This window comes from Antechinus flavipes, chromosome 2 (genome assembly GCF_016432865.1).
Source record: "Antechinus flavipes isolate AdamAnt ecotype Samford, QLD, Australia chromosome 2, AdamAnt_v2, whole genome shotgun sequence".
Lineage (NCBI taxonomy): Eukaryota > Metazoa > Chordata > Mammalia > Dasyuromorphia > Dasyuridae > Antechinus > Antechinus flavipes.
Genome location: NC_067399.1, coordinates 685,735,297 through 685,758,414, shown reverse-complemented (window position 1 = coordinate 685,758,414; position 23,118 = coordinate 685,735,297). Strand labels below are relative to the sequence as shown.

Sequence of the window (23,118 nt, the reverse complement as noted above, 5' to 3'; positions counted from 1 at the left end):
GAACCTGTATCCTAAAGAAATTATTAAGAAGGGAAAAGGCCTTCCACATATGCAAAAGTGTATGTAGCTGCCTTTTCTGTAGTGGAGAGAGGGACATTGTGATTGAGAAAGCATCATAACCTAGTATTTCACCTATTGTTTGGGGGATGGGGGAGGGGGTAGTTTGCTTGCATTTGGTTTTCTTTCTCATTTTTTTTCCCTTTTTCATCTGATTTTTCTTGTGCAGCATGAAAATTGTGTAAGTATGTATAGAAGAATGGTACATGTTTTAATATACATTGGATTACTTGCTATATAAAGGCGAGGGTCGGGGAAGGAAGGGAGAAACAATTTGGAAAACAAGGTATTGCAAGGATGAATGTTGACAATTATCTATGCATATGTTTTGCAAATAAAAGTTTAGTTTTTAAAAAAAGCAAGATTTTTCTCTTTTGGCTTTGCAAGTAAAAAATAACAATTCGTGTTCATTTGATGGAGTGAAAGGGATATGAATATATATGTGTGTATAGTGTCTATTTGAGTGTTGTTGGTTGTTTTTTCAGAGCAAGGGTTCAGAGTTGAAATGAAGGACATTACAGAGGAGGAAAGCCTTTCTATGGTAGAACCTCACAGGCCACCATCCATAAGTCCCTGTGACTTTACTTGGAGAGAAATCTGTGTTACACAAGAGAAAAGTCAAACTGACAAGAAACCTTATGAATGTAACCAGTGTGGAAAGTGTTTTAGATAAAAGGGAATCCTTATTAGACATGAGAGAATTCACCCTGGAGAGAAACCTTATGAATGTAACCAGGGTGGAAAGGCTTTTACATGAAAGGATTGTCAAATCCACCCTGAGGAAAAAAATGAATATAATAGGTTATGAATATAATCTATGGGGAGACTTTTAGATTCAAGAGAAGTCTTTATGGAGAGATAAAATAAGAAAATCCACACTGGAGAGAAATCTTATGTAAGTAATTGTGGTATTCTCTTCTTTTTTATAATATATGATTCTTTCTGTGAGCAGATTTCCTGGGGAGGATTTCTGGAGGAAGCCTTAGTTTCAGTTCAGAGTAATAATCACTCCAAATGCAGCCTGGTGTTAAAAGTTCAAATCTTCTATTGTCTCCTTCAATATAGCCCGGTGAGTTTTCTTAGAGGCCTCTCTCACTCCTTGGTTTCAAGAGCTCTTGCAGCTTGTCTTTTGCCTCTACCAGCTTCTGCCTCTAGCTCAACTCCAATTCCTGGCAATCTTTCGAACTGACTGACTAACTGACTGACTGAAGCTGTTTTTATGCTCTTTTAGAGGTGTAAACTCAAAGATCGACTCCTCCTCTGAGAGTGGGATTATGGGAGGTGTGAATTTGGATATCTCATACTAGACCCTGAAATCTCCCAAATGTGTGAACTAATGTGTGAACTCTCAAGAGTTTATTTAAGTGTTGTTTCTATCAATTCTAGTGACTTAACACCTTATAAGGATTTGCTCTAATGTGTGAACCAATAAGCATTCTATCAATTCCATTGAGTTAACACTAGTATTCTAATATCTCCCACTTTCTTTTGATTTAGAACATAGGTGGTCATGACCTCCCTGACTTCTCAAGGACGTGAGAACCCCCCCAAAAAAGGTGATCACACCTTCCCTGACTACTCAAAAAGAAGTGAAAACACCATAAAAAGGTGGTCACACCCTCCCTGACTTCTCAGGAAGGGAGATGAAAACCCCAAAGGAAATGGGAAATCAAATCCGATTAGCGGGTTTCTGAAGAGGCTCACTTGAAATGGGTATACATAAATCCATCAATTATAAGAGGTATTACACATAATTACATAAGCACATAACAATATAACACAGGCTAGTAGTAATGTAACAAATAACATGAATCAACATGGCAATTTATACATGTCCTTAAGTCCAAGAAATAGTCCAAAAGGAATCCACTGTCCATTAGTTCATCTTCCAGGAATCCAATAATTCTTGCAAGCGTTGAAGTACTGAAATAGTCTCAACAATTTTTCATCTCAAGGAATCCAATGATTCTTGCTGGTTTTCAAGAAGTAAAACAGTCTTATCTTGTGGTAAGGAATGCAATGATTCCTGAAAATTTTAAAGTTCTTTTGACAGTCTTATTGTCAGCCAGAGTCCTTCAGTGTCAGATGCTTTTTAGATCTTCTCCTTTATTTTGAGGTTTTTCTCCTTTTCTGTCTTTCTCCAGATGGGTGGGGTCATTGCCACCCATCTGTTTCCTTCTCTATCTGTAGGAACACAAGCAAATCCTCTCTCCCAGGCAGTTAACCTATCTAATTCCCTTCTATTTATCACTTTGGGGATTTCTCCTTATCAAATGGCAATTACATTGGAGCTGCTTGCACCAGACACTGCCATGTTAGGTTAAAAAACCTGTATTCTCCCCAACTGTAATCCTGATTGCTTTTTTGTTGGTTGATCACATCAGAGTCCTGACCTAAAGACCCTCTGGGTGTAACCTCAGCTGCCATCATGCCCCACCTGTCTTTTGATTGATATCTTGGGGCTGGGCTCCGCCTCTCATTTCCTTGGGTCAATCTGCATTCAGAGGCCCAGTGAAAGCATCTGTTGCATTTTGGACATGGGGTTTGGGGTTTTATTCTCTCAACCTGTCCTCTCACTCTATATCTACAATGAGCACTTAGATGTCCAAATTTTCCACATTGAAAACATTGACGTATTTCTCTAGAAGTCCCTTGCCAAGAGGGATCCTGTCTTCCCATGTTCATCATAGTTTGGGTATAATAAGCATTTTTGCCCACTGTGGCACAACGCCTTATAATCTCCTCTAAAGGAGCATCTTTGTCTAGTACCCATATAATTCTTTTGCAAACCTCATTGGCATTTTCCTTAACCAGATGTCTCGTCATTATTTCTGTTGCAGCATTATCTACAATGGTTCTTATTACAGCTGTTTGCAAACGTCCCACAAAATCCGCAAAAGTTTCATTGGGACCTTGCTCTATTTTTGTGAAGGCTTTCCCTCGATCTTTTTGTCCTGGGAGGAATCCTCTAAGCAGGAGGGGGAGGTGCCAACTTAGGGTGTCTGTGTGCTTCATGTCTTAGAACAACATGCACTTTATTTCAGCAATTTTCTAGGTGAAAAGAAGGAAGAATCAGATAATAATGGAGTTAAATACAGTTCTGAGTGTGATACTTCACAGCAGTCTCTCAATGGAGACTTTTCCATTGAATCAGGATCACAGGCTTTTCCATTGGAATCAGGGTCCTGTCAGTCTCTGTTCGGGCACCAAAATGTGGTGTTCTTCTTCTTTTTTATAATATATTGGTTCTCTCTGGGATCAGGTTTCTTGAGGAGGTTTTCTGGAGGCAGCCTTAGTTTCAGTTCGAAGTAATAATCACCTCAAATACAGCCAGGTGTTAAAAGTTCAAATCTTTTATTGTCTCCTTCAATATAGCCTGGTTAGTTTTCTTAGAGGCCTCTCTCCCTCCTTGGTTCCAAGAGCTCTTGCAGCTTGTCTTTTGCCTCTGCCAGCTTCTGCCTCTAGCTCAACTCCGACTCCTGGCAATGCTCCAAACTGTCTGACTGACTGAAGCTGTTTTTATGCTCTTTTAGAGGTGTAAACTCAAAGATTGACTCCCCCTCTGAGAGTGGGATTATGGGAGGTGTGAATTTGGATATCTCATACTGAACCGTGAAATCTCCCAAATGTGTGAACTAATGTGTGAGCTGATGTGTGAACTCTCAAAAGTGTTAACTTAAGCATTGTTTCTATCAATTCTAGTGCTTTAACACCTTGTAAGGATTTGCTCTAATGTGTGAACCAATAAGCATTTTATCAATTCCATTGAGTTAACACTAGGATTCTAACAAGTAATGAATATGGAAAGGGTTTTGTAGAATAATCTGATTGGTTCTTGCCAGATTTTTGAAGAAATGTAAAGGCATTAAAACAAGTAGGAAAATGAAATTGGTAGAGAACACTGGGAGAGACCAGCCTATAGAAGTCATCTAGATCCCTTGTATGAGGTCTTTCTTCTCATGATTTGTAGGACTTTGTGCTTTTAAATTGAATTGTTCAATGTAACTGCTACTGGTTTTGGAGTCAGAAACCATGGGGTTTTTTGTTTTGTTTTTGTGTAGGGGATCTCTGATTTCTTTCCTTTGTAATTTCAGTTTTTCTCTGATTACAAGTTCTGCCTAGTTCTCTTGAATTGTTTTCTTCATCCTTGAGTCCATTTCCCCTCCAGACACGTGTTTTTGGGAAATCCATGGTCCTTAGGGTGTCTGTGTGCTTCCTGTCTTAGAACAACATGCACTTTATTTCAGCAAGGGGCCAATTTTTTGAATGTTCTTGTTTTTTACTTCACTTCTTCTAGGCTGCCCTTTTCTTTTAGAGTATTTCTAGTCCCTCACTATTCTTTCTTTTTTTTTTTTCTTTTCTTTCAGGAGGTTTGCCATGGCAGATCCTAAGATTTCTATTCCGTTGCCCTGGCCGTTTTGTAAATGTTTCGTATTTAGAAGATGCCATAAATAAATCTTTTACTTCTACTTTCCTCAGAGAGTAGTTCATCTCTTCTGCTTTCATCTTCGTCTGCATTTCATCATTCCCCCTTTCTCTTTAAATTCTCTTGTAGATTCCCCTTGTCCTCTTGCCCTTTAGCCAGTCCAGTTCATTGGTTTTTGGATTTCCTCCATTTTTCTTCCCTTTCTCCATAACTATTGCTCTCCTCCTCACTCTCCCTCTTCCCTTTCTGCCTTGCCTAGATTCTCATGCTCTCATCCGTACCCCTTTCTTCCTGTGGTCTCTCTCTTTTCCCCTTATACTTCCTAGAGGCAAAGCCCCCAAGGTGACTCTTCTGAGCTCTGCCCTGTAGGTCATTCCTGCCATTGCTTCTAGGCCAGTCCCACTGATTCCTCCTTTCCATGGTGTCTTCCTTTCAGAATCCTGTGGGTCACTGCAGGGTCAGAGAGAACACTGCTCCATTGTGGGGAACTTTGCCCCCTGCTATTTACCATCTCTTTCTCCTTTTAATTTTCTTCAGCATTTTCTTAGAAATCTTACCCCGGGCTTCATGGTCTCCTGTCCCTCCCAGTGCTAGTCCCCCCTTTAACCCAAAGCAACGTAGCCTTTTTTTTTTTTTTTTTAATAACTTTTTATTGATAGAACGCATGCCAGGGTAATTTTTTACAGCATTATCCCTTACATTCATTTCTGTTCCGATTTTTCCCCTCCCTCCCTCCACCCCTTCCCCCAGATGGCAAGAGTCCTTTACATGTTGAATGGGTTGCAGTATATCCTAGATACAATATATGTGTGCAGAACCAAACAGTTTTCTTGTTGCACAGGGAGAATTGAATTCAGAAGGTATAAATAACCCGGGAGGAAAAACATAAATGCAAGCAGTTTATATTCATTTCCCAGTGTTCTTTCTTTGGGCGTAGCTGCTTCTGTCCATCTTTGATCAATTAAGGCTCTCTTTATCAAAGAGGTCCCCTTCCATCAGAATACATCCTCAAACAGTATCATTGCAACGTAGCCTTTTTGATGAGGGTAAGGTGGTGAAGGAAAGGTGTGGCGGGGATGGATACGATCCTCTTTCTCCAAGGCACCAAGCCAAGGGCCGGCTGGTAGAGAAGGAAATTCACTTACTAAAAGGCTGTGATTAAAAAGGGTAGTCCTTTTCATTGGTTTTTGGATTTCCTCCATTTTTCTTCCCTTTCTCCATAACTATTGGTGTTAGAAAGACACCAAGATAGCCCTCCTGGGGACAATATCATTCTCAAGAGAGCATTGATTTTGCAAAGACATTTTCTGAAGGCCTACTTTATACAGAAATAGAACAGAACAGGCAAGACCGCTCAAGTTTGTATATGAAAAGGTACATTCTCTGGAAATTTTTCCTGGTTCCAGAGAATGTAAGTCCATTTAAGCTTGTATAACTTTTTGTTGGTGATTTTACATAACTTTACAGGGCTGTCTCTTCTCCCACCTCAAATAAAAAGCACAGATTCTTTTGCAAAAGGGTCAGAGGTCTCAGATCTTCTGTAGCTACTTCCTGCTGGAAATGGCCATAGAGGGTGGGGGAAGGGGGAGTGGTGCTTGGGGAGAGAAGCCAGATCTGAAAGCAGCAGCCACAGTGGCCAGTGGATGTGGAGTTTCCACATCACTTGTCTCAGGATCTCCAGGTTGTTAGAGAAGCTGGGGCTTTGCAGCTCGGAGCCTAGAGGCAACAAATCTCATGAGCAATCTGAAAATAGAGGGACCAAATATGAGCAAAAGGATAATAATCAGAAGAGGATTTAGTATAGGGGCCAGTAGGAACCTTATCCAGGAATTCCACCCAGAAGGGGACTGGGGAGGTGCAAGAAACTGCTGTTAAAGAACAATAAATTCCTCAGTTGTTCAGAAATGAAAAAATAGAGAAATGAAAGTTGCAATGTGGATTACATAAAGAGCATAAGGAGATCATGGTAGAAATTTCAAGTTAGAAATAATCACATGACAAATTCACAAAGACAATTCTTGTTGTGGAAAGGAAGGTTTATTTAGGAGAAGATGTTACAGAGAAAATGAAGAGAAAATAAGAATGATTAATATTGTTTTTAGGATGAGACATATTTTCTACCATGCAAAATATGAAATAATTCTGTAAGCGTAATAGGGTTACCCAGGAAAAAAATTTGAAAGATTCCATTAAAGAATATGGTGGATTATTCCTTTAACTGGCAGCCTATAAACATAAAGGAAGTTTAGCAAACTAACAAGAGTTATTTATAGTTAGTTATTTTATATACATATATATATATATATACATATACACACATATATGTATGTATATGTGTGTGTATATATGTATATATATATACATATATACACACACACACGTGTGTGTGTGTGTGTGTGTGTGTGTGTATACTATTTATAACTATATAGAGTCAGCTAGAGTAAGCACAAAGTCACCACTAAATTGAAGGCACTATGAAGGGGGGGAGTGAGTGCCTTGTTTTGTTCTAAAAAGTACTTAGCAAAGGCCTTGATGATCAGCACAGTTTTTTTTTGTTTGTTTAAATTTTATTAAAGCTTTTTATTTACAAAATATATGCATGGGTCATTTTTTCAGCACTGATCCTTGCAAAACTTTCTGTTTCAAATTTTTCCCTCCTTTCCCCCCACTCCACCAGATAGCAGGTAGTCTAATACATGTTAAATATGATAAAATATATGCTGTATCATATATATATGTACAGTCATCTTAGTGGACACCAAAAATCGGGTAAAGAAGGAAAAAAACATAACGAAAACAAAATGCAAGCAAACATCAACAGAAAAAGTGAAGATGCTATGTTGTGGTCCACACTCACTTCCCACTGTCCTTTGGATATAGATGACTCTCTTCATCACTGAACAATTGGATCTGGTTTAAATCATTTCACTGTTGAGGAGAGCCTCGTCCATCAGAATTGATCATCGTATAGTCTTGTTGTGGCCATGTATAATGACTTTCTTGTTCTGCTCATTTCACTCAGCATCAGTTCATGTAAGTCTCTCAGGTCTCTATGAAATCAAACTTAAAAAAAAAAGTTTCTTACAGAAATTGGTCGTTTCTTGCAGAACAATAATATTTTATAACATTCATATACTATAACTTATTCAGCCATTCTTCAATTGATGGAGTCATTAGCCAGTTCAAAAAGGGCTGCCATAAACATTTTTGCACATGTGGGTCCCTTTCCCTTCTTTAAGATCTCTTTGGGATATAAGCCCAGTAGAAACACTGCTGGGTCAAAGGGTATGCACAGTTTGATACCTTTTTGATTATAGTTCCAAATTGCTCTCCAGAATGATTGAATACCGTTCACAATTCCACCAACAATGTATCAGTGTTCCAATTTTCTCGCAAGAATCCTCCAAGATTCTTCCTTGGAATCGTCATTATCTTTTCCTAGCATCTTAGCCAGTCTGACAAGTGTGTACTGGTACCTCAGAGTTGTCTAATTTGCATTTCTCTGATCAATAGTGATTTGGAGCACCTTTTAATGTGACTAGAAATAGTTTCAATTTCTTCATCTGAAGATTGTCTGTTGATATCCTTTGACCTTTCATTAATTGGAGAATGGCTTTAAGCCTTATAAATTTGAGTCAGTTCTGTATATATTTTAAAAATGAGGCCTTTATCCAAACCCTTGAATGTAAAAATGTTTTCCCAGTTTACTGCTTCCCTTTTAATCTTGTCTGCATTAGTTTTGTTTGTACAAAAAACTTGACATAATCAAAATTATCCATTTTTCAATAATGACCTCTAGTTCTTCTTTGGACAAAAATTCCTTCCTCCTTCACAGATCTGAGAAGTAAACTATCCTATGTTCTTCTAATTTGTTTATAATATTCTTTATGTCTAGATCATTAATCCATTTCAACCTTATCTTGGTATATGGGGTTAAATGTGGGTCGATGCCAAGTTTCTGCCATGCTTGTTTCCAATTTCCCAGACATTTTTGTCAAATAATGAATTCTTATCCCAAATGCTGGTTCTTTGGGTTTGTCAAACACCAGACCACTATAGTCTTTGACTATTTTGTCCTGTGAACCTAACCTTTTCCATTGATCAACTATTCTATTTCTTAGCCAGTATCTAATGGTTCTTATGTCCGCTATGTTTTAATAGAGTATTAGACCTGGTACACCTAGGCCACTTTCCTTTGTTTTTTTTGTTTTTTCCAATTAATTCTCTTGAAATTCTTGAACTTTTTTTTTCCAGATGAATTTTGTTGCAATTTTTTTAGGTCACTAAAATAGTTTCTTGGGAGTTTGATTGTCATAGCACTAAATAAATTAATTTAGGTAGAATTGTCATCTTTATGATATTCACTCAACCTATCCTGAGGTTCGCTGAGGCCCCTCCTTTCTTCATCAGCACCACCAAATCGAGAGTTCCTTTGGACGTAGCAGGTAAGCTCATCTCGTTTTTTTTCCATTCAAGGGCCTCTTTTTTGCTCCTGCTATGGCACTCCGGTCCCACTTGTGCCCTCCTCTCTTTCCCCATAAGATAATAGGGATTGAGGGGAACCTCCAGAATTGCTTGGAAACTCTCCCCCTGCCTTGCTGGTTCAGGGACTTATTGTTTCCACATTCCTTTTTAATTATTCCTTCCTGTCCCACTCCTTTATTGGGGCGAGACTTGATGGTGAAGCTGGGGGCCCAATTCTCTCTGCTCAAACCTCCAAGTGATATTTTTGTGCTCCTTTCCAACCCCCCCCCCACATTCCCTGTGAAATCTGGGAGGGCATTGACCCCTCTGTTTGGGACCAGGACATCCTGGGAAGGGTGACCCCTTCCCCCCATTAAGCTGGGGGATCCTAGTGTATTTCCTCTTAGGCACCAATATCCAATTAAAAAAGAAGGCAGGATAGGGTTACAACCTCTGATTGACAAGTGCTTAATTCGCTGCCATTCTCCCTATAACACTCTTGATTCCTTCTATTAGAAAAGCGAACAGAGAATACTGCATGGTACAGGATCTCAGGGTGATTAATGAAGCTGTCATTCTGATCCATCCCCTAGTGTCTAATTCATATAGATCTGCACCCAGATTCCTGGGAATAGTCAATGGTTCTCCACCCTGGATCTTAAAGATGTCTTTTTCTGCATTCCTTTACATACAGACTCCCAGTTTCTCTTTGAATGGGGGAACCACCCCTAACATTAAGAGGGAATGATTATAAACTGAGGCAGAGTAACTGAATAGGACAATTAGGGAAACTGGGTCAGTCATTAAAAGGGAATTGTGGCTCAACTCAAATCAGGACCCTTCTGTCCACTGAGAACTGCATTCTCTCAGTGCAAAACTCCATTTTCCAATAGATCTGCCACTATAGAAGTCAGTCTCGTGGCAAACTGATTTCTAACAATAAAGTTCCATTTTGCAACTAATAATTTGAGAATTAGTGAATTCTTTCACTCCTAGAACCTGCAGCCAATTTAAAGGGGATTCTTAGCAACTCTCTTATAGCCACTAACCTCTAGACCACCAAGAATCTAAACCATCAAACCTCATCAGAATATTGTAGCTAAATTCCAGAATTTTTAGGTCAAGTAGAAAACACTACAAGCATCCAGAAAGAAACAATTCAAATACTGAGGACCCACAGTCCAGATTACCCAGGATTTAGCAGTTTCCACATGAAAAGAAGGAAGGCCCTGAATTATGGAATTGTGGAAAATAAAGGAGCTTGGACTACAACCAAGAATCAATTACCATTGAGCATTACCTTTTAGGGAAATGTAAAGGACTGAAACTCTGAGTTGATGCACTGGGGTTGGATAGCTGAGCACTTATGGGTAACTACTGATTGGACAAGACTTTATTAGCATATGCTTGGAAAACGGCCCTTCCCACTATTCTGTGCTGACTCAATCTGTTGGTGTATATAGAGAATTGTAGGAGGGATTAAGGGGTGGAGTAAGACAAGCCAGAGTCATTTTGGCAGTAGAGGAAGAGGAGGAAGGTGGTGGAGATCCTGGGTCGATCCAATTCACTTCTACCCTTAAGACCAAGAATAAAGACCAAGGACTTTTGCTTATCCTGACTCCAGCTGATTCTAAGGCATCAATGGTGCTAACTTGGTCCTCACAGGGGAACACTTTCCTTTCAGGGAAAAGATCGATATTCAATAAAATATGGCATTTTCAATCACTTCTGATGAAAAGACCAGAGCTGAATCGAAAATTTGATTTGGAAATACAAGACTCAGGAGAAGCATGAAAAGACAAATGGGAAAGGGGAAAAAATGTTTTTTAAAGGTTAAGCTGTTTATATTCTTACATGAGAAAATGACATTTGTTACCCATAACTCTTGAGAATTAGGGGAGTTAGATGGAGCATTCCTAGACAGAAAGAGTGGGTCTAAGTTGAGTTTGATGTGATGGTATAAAGAAGAAATTGAGGGGCAGAAAAAGGATTGTGTAGGGAGAATAGGAATGGAAAGGTTAAGTGGAACAAAATATAGGACAAAAGAACTGTTGTAGTAGCAGGAAGAAAGGGAGGGGGATGAGCAATGTTTAAAACTCATCCGATTCCGTTTGAAGGGAGAATAACATACACACTTAGTTCGGTAGAGAAATTGTGTCTTGCCCCATAGGAAGGTAGGAAGGTAAAGAGGAAAACAAAGGAAAGAAGAAAGGCTGATAAAAGGGAGGAAAGCATTAGCAACATTTCATACCTGAGGATTTTCCCCAACTCTCAATACCAAAAAAAATTAAAACAAAATAGAAATAATAAAGTATATCATAGATTTTTAGTATGATAAAATCACTGGCAGTCAAATGAAATCAATTCAGTTGAATAGCTCCAAATTATGTTACATAGAAAAGCACTCCATGTATCACTTACATAGCCCGGACTGATAAGTTCAGTGACCAGTGGAGCAGGATGTAGGTCCAGTTCCCTTTTGGTTCCTTATTCTGACTTTGCTTAGTTCACCCTCAGGAAATTGTAAGCACAGTTGGGAATCTAGTCCGTCCTCCTGTACTCGGGCAAAATTCTCCATTCTCCTGATAGTTACATGTCCAACCCCTCACTCAGTATTCATCAATCTCGGTCCAGTCACCTGATAGGTGAATACCTTTCTGGCAAAGGTATTTCCAAGGGTAAGTGGGGGGATGACTCATCAACACTCATTCCCTGCACAGCTTAGACTCCGCTTAGCTCCATTTCTGCACTTTATGGTTTCTTCCTTTCCAGAGAAGGGATAACAACTCCAGAAATAAGCTCCGCGGGAATAAGAGAAAGCTTAGAGGGGAGGGAGCCCCAGGGAGGATTTGAAGAAGCAAATCAGAGAGGCGGAAGTGGATAGGGGGAAAGGGGCGGGGGAGGGAGTGGGGCAGCCTGGGAGGAGTTGGAGGTGGAGGAGAACCCGAGCCGGGGGCGGGGCCTGTAGTCCTGGTCTGCCAAAGGCCTCCTGCTCCTGGGGGAGGGACAGGGCGGGGCCATGAGGAGCAGGGCGGGGCTATGAGGACCAGAAAGGCACTCGCAGAGGGGTCTGTCGGGAAGCTTCCTGCCCTTCGGGCCGCCCTCCCTTCCCGCGGACCGCTGATTAGTTTGACTTCTGGAAGGTAGAACCGCGCATTTCCCAGGTAGGTCGGAGCCAGCGTCCCCCACACTTGCTGGCTCCCGCGGGCTGGCGCGGCCGCTGAGTCTCCTCCTCCGCTGACCTCGTGGAGAGTATCCTCCGGGTCTGGCGGAAGTACCGCCTTAACTCGCCGCTGGACGAGCTCTCCCACTTCCTGGTTCTCCTTGCCCACACTGAAGGCTTTCTCCCTAGTAAGCCGGGAGTCCTGATTTCAGCTTTTTGGTCAGGACCCAGGGGTCCGGTCCCTCCCTGTCCCCACCTCTTGTTTATTGATTTACATCCTTAGACCCAGTCCCTTTAGGGATCCTCGAGTCCCTTCCTTCCGATTATACAAAGAAACAAGACTATACTGGAGCCCACCATGGACCAGTGACCAAAGCTCTTTCCCGGCCCCTTAAGTGAACCCTCCTTAGGCTGGTTCCCATCGGTCCCAGACTTGCGGCTCCTTGTCTGCACTTTCCCGTTAGGGACTCCCAGCCCCGACTCCACCAGGGCGTCCCCGCAGTCCTCCCCAGCTCCTAGGTAGACCTCGGGACACAGGCTTCCCGCTTTCCCTGGTTCAGCTGTTCCCCTTGAGAGGCCCTGAGGGTAACTAGGGAATGAGTGATATATGAAGCAGGTGTGCTAAGGCTAAGGCTGGAGGCTGCGCAGGCCCAGTAGCCCTTTTTACTCAGGTTAGAAGCTTCTGCCTGAATGGAAGCTAACACCTTAACAGTTTGGGGGAAGAGCATTTGACTCTTTATCAAAAAAAAACAACAGGATGATGTGACAAACGCTATTATGTTTTTCTTGATTTACAAACACTGGCGGGTGATGATACATTCATTTGTTTCAATGTAACAGGATGAATCTCAGAGTGGAGCAGCCCTGGATCCTGAGCCCATTCCCTAAAGAGAAGTAAATTTCAAGCTTCTCTCCTTAATGCCTCCCTGATTTATATGCCCAGGCTTCCAGTTCCCAGAGGAGACGTGATCTCGTATTTAAGCAGAGGGAAGCCCCCTGGGTGCTGGACCAAGAAGGCCTGAGGAGCTGCTCTCCAGGTGAGTGAGGTGACAGCAGGGATATGAGCATTGCAAAAGGCTTCTGGGAGTTAGCCTGAAGGAAATGCTGGGTTTGGGGGAGAGAGACCTGACTTGGAATTGCTTTTTTTTCTAATTGTGGTGAGATGATTTATTTTTAATTCACATCGTTTTATGAATCATATTGGGAAACAAAATTCAGAGGAAAAGGGAGAAACCAAGGGAGAGATAAAAAACAGAAAAAAATGAAATGAACATAGAATGTGTTGATTTGCATTCAATCTCGGCAGTTCTTTTTGTAGATGCAGATGGCAGTTTCTGTCTATTGGGATTCAAACAGATCTTAAAGAAGGGAAAGAGACCCACATGTGGAAAAATATTTATGGCAGCTCTTTTCTGAGTGGCAAGAAATTGGCAAATGATTGAATGCCCATCAGTGGGGGAATGGCTGAATAAGCTTTGACACATGAATGTCTTGGAATATTATTATTCTATAAGAATCCATCAGTGGGATGATTTCAGAGAGACCTAAAGAGTCTTTTTTGTTTTTAATTTTTTTTTAATTTTGAAAAAATTTTATTTACATTATCCCTTGCACTCACTTCTGTTCCAACTTTATCCCTCCCTCCCTTTACCCCCTCCCCCAGATGGCAAGCAGTCCTATACATGTTGAATATGTCACAGTATATCCTAGATGCAATATTTGTGTGCAGAACCGAACAGTTCTCTTGTTGCACAGGAAGAATTGGATTCAGAAGGTATAAATAACTCGGGAAGAAGAACCAAAATGCAAACAGTTTACATTCATTTCCCAATATTCTTTCTTTGGGTGTAGCTGCTTCTGTAAATCATTGATCAATTGAAACTGAGTTAGATCTTCTCCTTGTCGAAGAAATCCACTTCCATCAGAATACATCCTCGTACAGTATCATTGTTGAGGTATATAATGATCTCTTGGCTCTGTTCATTTCACTTAGCATCAGTTCATGTAAGTCTCTGCAGGCTTCTCTGTATTCATCCTGCTGGTCATTTCTTACAGAACAATATATTCCATAACATTCATATACCACAATTTACCCAGCCATTCTCCAACTGATGGGCATCCATTCAATTTCCGGTTTCTAGCCATTACAAACAGGGTGGCCACAAACATTTTGGCACATACAGGTCCCTTTCCCTTCTTTAGTATCTCTTTGGGGTATAAGCTCAGTAGAAACACTGCTGGATCAAAGGGTATGCACAGTTTCATAACTTTTTGGGCATAATTCCAGATTGCTCTCCAGAATGGCTGGATGTATTCACAACTCCACCAACAATGCATCAGTGTCCCAGTTTTCCCGCATCCCCTCCAATATTCCGCATTATCTTTCCCTGTCACTCTAGCCAATCTGACAGGTGTGTAGTGGTATCTCAGAGTTGTCTTAATTTGCATTTCTCTGATCCATAATGATTTGGAACACTCATATGAGTGGAAATAGTTTCAATTTCATCATTTGAAAATTGTCTGTTCATATCCTTTGACCATTTATCAATTGGAGAATGGCTTGATTTCTTATACATTGGAGTCCATTCTCTATATAGTTTGGAAATGAGGCCTTTATCAGAACCTTTCACTGTGGAAATGTTTTCCCAGTTTGTTGATTCCCTTCTATTCTGAGAGTGCCTAGAGAATCTTACATTAACTGAGGCTAAGTGAAATGAGCAGAACTGGGAGGTCATTGTACTGGGCAGCCAGATTATATGATGTTCAATTCTGATGCAAGTGGCTGTCTCCAATAATGACATGCTTCTGACCAGTTCCAATGATGTTGTGATGAAGAGAGCCATCTGCAACCAGAAAGAGGAGTGTAGAAATTGAGTGTAGTTCACAAATAGCATTTTCACTCTTTTTATTGTTATTTTCTTACATTTTACTTTCTCATTTTTTCTCCTGTTTAATTTGAGTTTTCTTGTGCAGCAAGATAATTGTATAAATATGTATGCATATAGTGGATTTAACATATATTTGTACCATGTTTAACATATATTGGATTACTTGCCATCTAGGGGAGGAGTTAGGTCAAGGGGAGGGAAAATTGGAAGACAAGATTTTGCAAGGGTTAATGTTGAAAAATGATCTATACATATGTTCTGAAAGTAAACAGCTTTAATAATAATTATACATACATAAATGCATATATATATACATATATTTATATTTATACATATAATATATATGTATGTGTGTGTGTGTATATATATGTATGTATGTATACATATACATACATATATATATACACACACACATATACATATACATACACACACGCACACACACACAATGTCTCTTGGGACTGCTTGGGATCATTGAACTACTGAGAAGAACCAATCCTTTTCTGGTTGATCATTGCACATGTGGTGTTATTGTGCACAATGTATTCCTGGTTGCCCTTGTTTCACTCAGCACCAGTTCAAGTAAATAGTGCCCCGCTTTTCTATAATAGGCTTGTTCAGAATTTCTTTATAGCAATGATAGTTCATAAGCTTCATGTACCACAACTCAGTCAGCCATTCCCCACTTGGTGAGCATCCATTCCTTTATCTATTCTGTGTTACCACAGAAAGAGCTGTGGCAAACATTTTTGTACATGTGGGTCCTTGTCCCTTTTTTATGATGTTTTTGGGATAAAGAGCCTGTAGAGACACTGCTGGATCCAAGGGTATGCACAGTTTGATAACCCTTTGTACGTAGTTCCAAATTACTCTCCACAATGGTTGGATCATTACAGAATTCCCCAAAAATGCATTAGTGTCCCACTTTTCCCACATCCCCTCTAATATTTATCATTGTCTTTTCCTGTGATCTTAGCCAATCTGAGAGGTATGAGGTGGTACCTCAGAGTTGTGTAATTTGCATTTCTTTTATCAGTAGTGATTTAGAGCATTTTTTCATATAACTCTAATTGGCTTTAATTTCCTCATCTGAAAATTCTCTGTTCATATTCATTGACCTTGTATCAAGTAATGAGTGATTTGTATTCTTATAAATTTGAAACAGTTCTCTATATATTTTAGATATGAGACCTTTAACAGATATACTGGTCATAAAGATTTTTTCCCAGCTTTCTACTTCCCTCTTAATCTTGTTTTTGGTGCTTTTGTTTGTGCAAAAACTTTTAATTTATTCAAATCAAAGTTGTCCATTTTGCCTTTGATAATATTCTCTAGTGCTTCCTTGGTCATAAATTCCTCCCTTCTGCAAAGATTTGATAGATAAATTATTCTTCTCCTAATTGGTTTATGGTATCCTTTATGCCCAGATGATGGTCCTATTTTGCCCTTATTTTGGAATAGAATATAAGATGTAGGTCTATGCTGAGTCTCTGACATATTATTGTCCATGCTTCCCAGCAATTTCTGTCATACAGAGAATTCTTATTCCAGAACCTGGAGATTGGGGGTTTATCACATACTACATTGACATAGGCTTTGATTATTGTGTCTTATATATCTAATCTATTCCACTGATGGCCCATGCTATTTTTTAGCCAGTACCAAACGGTTTGATTACTGCTGCTTTGTAACATAGTTCTAGAGTTGGTACTGCTAAGCCACCATCCTTTGTATTTTGTTGTTGTTGTTAATCCCTTGATATTATTGACCTTTTGTTCTTCTAGATAGCTTTTGTTATTTTTTTCTAGTTCTATCAAATAATGTTTTTTCAGTTTGATTGTTATGGCACTGAACAAATAGACCAATTTAGGCAGAATTGTGATTTATATGAGCTCAACCTAGCTATGAACAATTAATATTTTTGTTTAGATCTGATTTTCTTTGTGTGAGAAGTGTTTTGTAATTCTGTTCATATTGTATTTGGGTTTGTCTTGGCAGCTTGCTCCCCAATTATCTTATTTTGTCTATAGACATTTTCCATGGGATTTCTCTTTGTTTCTCTTGCTTATGGGCTTTATCAGTAATATAGAGAAATGCTGATGATTTGTGTGACTTCATTTTATATACTGCAATTTTGCTAAAGCTGTGAATTGTTTTCAGTAGATATTTTGATGGTCTTCAAGGATTCTCAAAGTATCTCATGTCATCTCCAAAGAGTGAGAGTTTTATTTCCTCATTGCCTAGTCTAATTCCTTTTGTTTCTTTTTCTTTTCTTATCAATGAAGTTGACATTTCTAGAACAATGTTGAATAATAGTGATGATAATTTAACCCTTGATTTTACTGGGAATGCATCCAGCTTCTGTCCATTTCATATAATGCTTTCTATAGGTTTAACGAAGTATTGCTTATTGTTTTAAGGAAAGTTTCCTTTATCCCTCATGCCTATTTATTAATAGGAATGCATATTGTATTTTATGAAAAGGTTTTCCTGCTTGTATTGGGATATGATTTTGATTGGTTATGTTATAGGTGTGGTCGACTGTAGCAAGTTTTCCTGATACTGAACCAGCCATGCATTTCTGGTATAAATCCCATTGGTTGTAATGTACTATCCTGCTCATAAGTTGCTGTGATTTCTTTGATAATATGTCATTTAGAATTTGTGCATCAGTGTTCAACAGGGATATTGGTCTGCAATTTTTTTTTCTCTGTTTAAGCCCTTTGTGTTTTAGATAGCAGTGCAATAACTGTGTCGTACAAGAAATGTTGACGTAGTATTGGAAGTAATTGTTCTTTAAATGTTTGGGAGAATTCACTTGTAGATCCAACTGGCCCTGGAGATTTTTTCTTAGGGAGTTCATTAATGACTTGTTCAATTTCTTTTTTCTGAAATGGAGCTATTTAAATATTTTATTTCCTCTTCTGTTAACCTGGGAAATTTGTATTTTTTGTAAACATTCATTTCAGTTAGATTGTCAGACTTGCTGCCATAGTGTTGGGGAAAAGAGCGCCTAATTTTGGCTTTAATTTCTTTTTCATTGGTGGTGCATTCACCCCTTTTAGTTTTGATGTTGGTGATTTGGTTTTTTTCTTTTCTTTTTCTCATCATGAAATGTAGGCAAAGATTTATTTGTTTTGTTAGTTTTTTCATAAAACCAACTCTTAGTTTTGTTTTTTGGACCAATTGTGGTTGTGGTCTCCCATGGGGATTTCAGAATGGCCTCTACTGGGGATTCCTAGTGACTGGTTTTCAAGTAGACTGCCAGCACTGGGGCAAGAGTGCAGAACCAGGTACTATCATGTTTGGGTGATTACAGGTTTGAGGAAATGTGATCACTAGGAAACCCAGCAATGAGGGAACTGCTCTGGTGCAGGGAGAGAGAGCCACTGAGGGCCTTTGCAGGCCCATGGCCCTTTGTCCATGAATGTCCAATCTTCCTGGAATTCTGGAAACAGTTTGTTGTCAAACTGACAATTTGGAAGACTCTGTGGCACTTAGAAGTCATCAGGATTTGATGGAAGCACAAACCATGAAAACCCAAAAGCTGCGTGTTCCTGATCATGGTCATTTGAAATCACTGAGAAAGATTTGTTAAGCTGCATATGTGCACATACTTGTTGTCCAAGGGAGAATTTGCCACTTAACACAGCACTGGCACATTTTTGATTCAAATCCCTGGGATCATTGTCTCAATCCTTCAAGGATGTTTTGAACTTCGAAAGGGGAAGACTGCAATAACAAGCTCTGTCCTTCCATGCCTCAAAATGATTAACGCTGTTTTAAGGATGAGACATATATTTTCAGATGTGGATGATTTCCTGCTTTTTTTTTTTTAATAATAACTTTTTATTCATAGAACCCATGCCAGGGTAATTTTTTTACAACATTATCCCTTGTGCTTGCTTCTGTTCCGATTTTTCCCCTGCCTCCCTCCAGCCCCTCCCCTAGATGGCAAGCAGTCCTATATATGTTAAATATGTTGCAGTATATCCTAGGTACAATATATGTTTGCACCGAACAGTTCTCTTGTTGCACAGGGAGAATTGGATTCAGAAGGTAAAAATAACCCAGGAAAAAAGACAAAAATTCCTGCTTTTTTTAAAAATTGGGTTTGTTAAAATAATGTGGAGGGGAATGTGATGATAAATTTCTAAGAATAAATAAGCCATGATTATCTCCAAGAAGTAAAGCATCAAAACAATCAGATAAAATAGGAAAATCTTCCAGAAAAAACCAACAGCCTTAGTATCAGGGAAAAAAAAATTGAATGGGAGTATATCAGAGTGCAGACACTGAAAGAGAAAAGGAAAAATTTAGAATTTGTCAAAAACTGTAGGCAGAGGCTGGCCATTCATAGGATGTGAATGCCAGGCACAGCTGCTGGGATTTGGGTCAAGTGACTCAATCACTCTGAGCTGGTGGCCTGAGGTGTACAAGCAGTGAGGATGAAGTTTCTTTCTGTATGGTCCCAGGTTGTCCAATGTATTTGTGCATGAAGGTCATTGGAAATTAAATCAGTCTTGGGATGTGAGCTATTGGGATTTTTAAGAGATTGATTCTGTCCATTGAAGACTTTCTCTTGGAACTACCTCAGATTTATAGGAATGCAAACCATTCTTCAATTGATAAATGGTCAAAGGATTTAAACAGATAATTTTCAGATGAAAAAATAAAAATCATTTCTAGTCCTATGAAAAAATACTCTAAAACACTATTGGTCAGAGAAATGTAAATTAAAACAAGGCTGAGGTACCAGATATTTCAGATTGGCTAAGATGACAGGGAAAGATAATGACGTATGTTGAAGGGAATGGGGGAAAAACTGGGACAGTAATACATTGTTGGTGGAGTTGTGAATGGATCCAATCATTCTGGAGAACAATATGGAACTGTGCCTTAAGAGCTATCATAATGTGCATGCCCTTTGATCCAGCAGTGTATCTACTGAACCTGTGTCCCAAAGAGATTATAAAGAAGGGAAAAGGCCTTCCACATGTGCAAAAATGTTTGTAGCCGCCTTTTCTGTAGTGGTGAGAGGACTATGGGAATTGAGTAAGCATCAAAACCTAGTACTTCACCTATTTTCACCAAATGCTTGAATTTGATTTTGTTTCTCATTATTTTCACTTTTTGATCTGATTTTTCTTGTGCAGCATAAAAATTGTGCAAGTATATATAGAAGAATGGTACATATTTTAACATTCATTGGATTACTTGCTATATATAGGAGGGGGTCGGGGAAAGAAGGGTGTAAAAAATTGGAACACAGGGGATTGCAAGGGTGAATGTTGAAAATGATCTATGCATATATTTTGAAAATAAAGTTTTAGTAAAAAAAAAAAAGAAACAAAAAATTTTTCCTTTTGACTTTGCCAATACAAAATGACTTAACTTATGTTCATTTTAAGGAGGGAAGGGGATATTATATGTGTGTGTATAGTGTCTATTTGACTGTTTGTAGTTGGTTGTTTTTTCAGAGCAAGAGATCAGCATTGAAATGAAGGACACTACTGAGGAGAAAAGCCTTTCTGTGGTTGAATCTCGTAGGCTACCATCCATAAGTGATTTCACTTTGAGAGAAATCTGTGTTACACAAGAGAAAAGTCAAACTGACAAGACACCGTATGAATGTGACCAATGTGCAAAGGGTTTTAGGAGCAAGATAGCTCTTATTAGACATAATACAACTCACACTGGAGAGAAACCTTATAAATGTAACTGTGGAAAGGCTTTTAGATGCAAGATAGATCTTACTTTACATCAGAGAACCCACACTGGAGAGAAACCTTATGAATGTAACCAGTGTGGAAAGGGTTTTAGATGCAAGGGATCTCTTATTGTACATCAGAGAAGCTATACTGGAGAGAAGCCTTACGAATGTAACTGGTGTGGAAAGGCTTTTACACAAAAGGCATCTCTTATTGGACATCAGAGAATTCATACTGGACAGAAACCTTATGAATATAACCAGTGTGGAAAGGCTTTTACTCAAAAGGGAGCTCTTATTGTACATCAGAGAATTCACACTGGAGAGAAACCTTATAAATGTAACCAGTGTGGAAAGGCTTTTAGAGACAAGGGAGATCTTCTTGTACATCAGAGGATCCACACTGGGGAGAAGCCTTATGAATGTATCCAATGTGGAAAGGCTTTTAGATGCAAGAGAAGTCTTTATGGACATCAGGAAATCCATTCTGGACAGAAATCTTATGTAAGTAATGTATATGAAAAGGGTTTTGTAGAAAAATCTGATTGGTTCCTGACAGATTTGTGAAGAAATGTAAAGGCATTAAAATAAGCAGGAAAATGAATTTGGTAGAGAACACTGGGGACAGATCAGCCGACAGAAGTCAGCCAGATCCCTTGTATGAGAAGGTCTTTCTCCTCAAGGCTGGTAGGACTTTGTATTAGAAGTGACTACTAGCAGCCTGGCACTTTGTAGCCATGGGTTTCGTTTGGGATCCCGGGTTTGGTTTTTGGAACACTGTGGGTGAGCTGGGGGTTCCTTCCATTGCATTTTCATTTTCTTGTCCAGAAGCGACTAGTTCTCTTTGGCCATTTCCTTCATGAGAGTATCCATTATTTTTAATCAATATCCTTCCCTGAGAATTCCCATCCTTTGCTTTTCTATATCCCTGCTGTATTTCCCTTCAGTACACTTCCCTTCAGCAAGGGCAGATTTTTTGATTGTTAATTGTTGTTTATTTCATTTCCTCTGGGTTGTCCTTCACTTTGGTATATTTTTATTTCCTGTTTATTCTCTCTTCTCTTTCTTTGGGAGGAGTTATCTCCCAGAATTTCAGTATTCTATTCCTGCATCTTGAAAATGATCAAAAGAAATTCCGAGATTCAAGAATTAAGGAAAGAGTTCTGCCTGGGAAGGAGCCTCTTGATTCAGGGACTTGTGGAGAGCCCAGTCAGAAAAGTCCCAAAGGAGGAGAGCCAGTGAATGATGAGGTGGTAGCTGAGCTTTCTCTTTAAGAGAAGGTTTGGAATTCATTAAGCCCCCTTCCTGTTGGTAAACAGGGCCTGTGGGAGGCTTGTGAAGGAAAGCTTTGCAATATCTTCTCTTGGCTCTGAGTTAAGGAATCGATCAGAGATGAGTCTTCCATCAGGACTTCCTTCCTTTACTGAAAAGTTACCATATGGATGAAGAAGTTCTCCCTCGAGAAAAAGAGAATCCATGGCAATCTCAAAAAAGTGTAAAAGAACAATAACTTCCTCAGTTGGTCACAAGTGAAGAAATCCAGAAAAGTAAAGCTGAAATGTGGGTTACACAAAGACCATGAGGAGGTCAGGGTAGCCCTTCCTAGTTAGAACCAAACATGTCTCAGGTTCACAAAGGCCATTCTCCTTATCAAAAGGTAACTTATTTAGGAGAACAGGTTATAGAGAAAATGAAGAGAAAATAAGAACCAGCAGGGGGAAATATGAAATAGTGGTGAAAGAGCAAAAAGGTTACCCAGGAAAAGAATTGGGAAGACCCTATTAAAGGAACATAACAAACAGGTTGTTACATTGAATGGCAGCCTAGAAGCATAAGGGAATTTAGCAAACTGACCAGTTAGTTATAGTTAGCTCTACTTTATGTATAGTATATACAACTGTAATGAGCCAGAACTCTGGAGAAGCATAATTGAAACAAGGTGTTAACTCAGAGCAATAGGTAAGACAATGGTTACCTAGTTTAGCTGTGAGTTCCCTACTTCAGTACATGTACTCAGTACTTAACATAGTTCTACAAGATTGACACCTACAATGATGTAATTATAATAGAGTATATAAGAGCCAATAAGGACAGGAGGAGAAACATTCATTCTATCTCCCACCTCCCTGAGGTCTTTTTCTCTCTCTCTCTGATGGACAAGGGGAATGCGGCAAAGAAACATCGAGGAATTGTTAGGGGACAGATAATTCCCTGAGAGCCTCCACCGCTGTGGATCACAGCATCTGAAGGAGTTGCAGGGCAGCCTTTGCTGGCACAGGGGCTGGGAATGAGATAAATTGTGAGCAGAGGGAAGAGAAGGAAGGTCAGCCACTACTTAAATCACTTATTCTAAGGAAGAAACTCCCCATCACCCTCTTGCTTTCCAAGGATCCATCTACCTCACAGATAA

General features: G+C 39.4%; 1 protein-coding gene and 1 long non-coding RNA gene across 21 annotated transcripts in view; one reads left to right on the top strand and one right to left on the bottom strand.

Annotated features, from left to right (window-relative positions):
* Nucleotides 1–23,118, top strand: part of LOC127552244 (zinc finger protein 420-like) — a 270,922-nt gene that overhangs the window by 231,891 nt on the left and 15,913 nt on the right. For 2 of the 20 annotated variants that reach the window (XM_051982829.1, XM_051982831.1), the window contains exons 2-3: nucleotides 12,951–13,147; nucleotides 20,479–21,212. The exons of 14 other annotated variants lie outside the window; for them this stretch is intronic. In XM_051982829.1, the coding sequence (XP_051838789.1) occupies nucleotides 20,499–21,212 (714 nt within the window). In that variant the 5' untranslated portion in view covers nucleotides 12,951–13,147; nucleotides 20,479–20,498. 4 more of the 20 variants (XM_051982833.1, XM_051982827.1, XM_051982828.1 and 1 more) reach the window with 3 other exon arrangements.
* LOC127552264 (uncharacterized) lies at nucleotides 5,714–11,845 on the bottom strand. Its single transcript, XR_007951317.1, has 3 exons — nucleotides 11,369–11,845; nucleotides 7,341–7,546; nucleotides 5,714–6,226 (listed from the first exon to the last, which is right to left on the bottom strand). It is a non-coding gene; the product is annotated as an uncharacterized LOC127552264 (long non-coding RNA).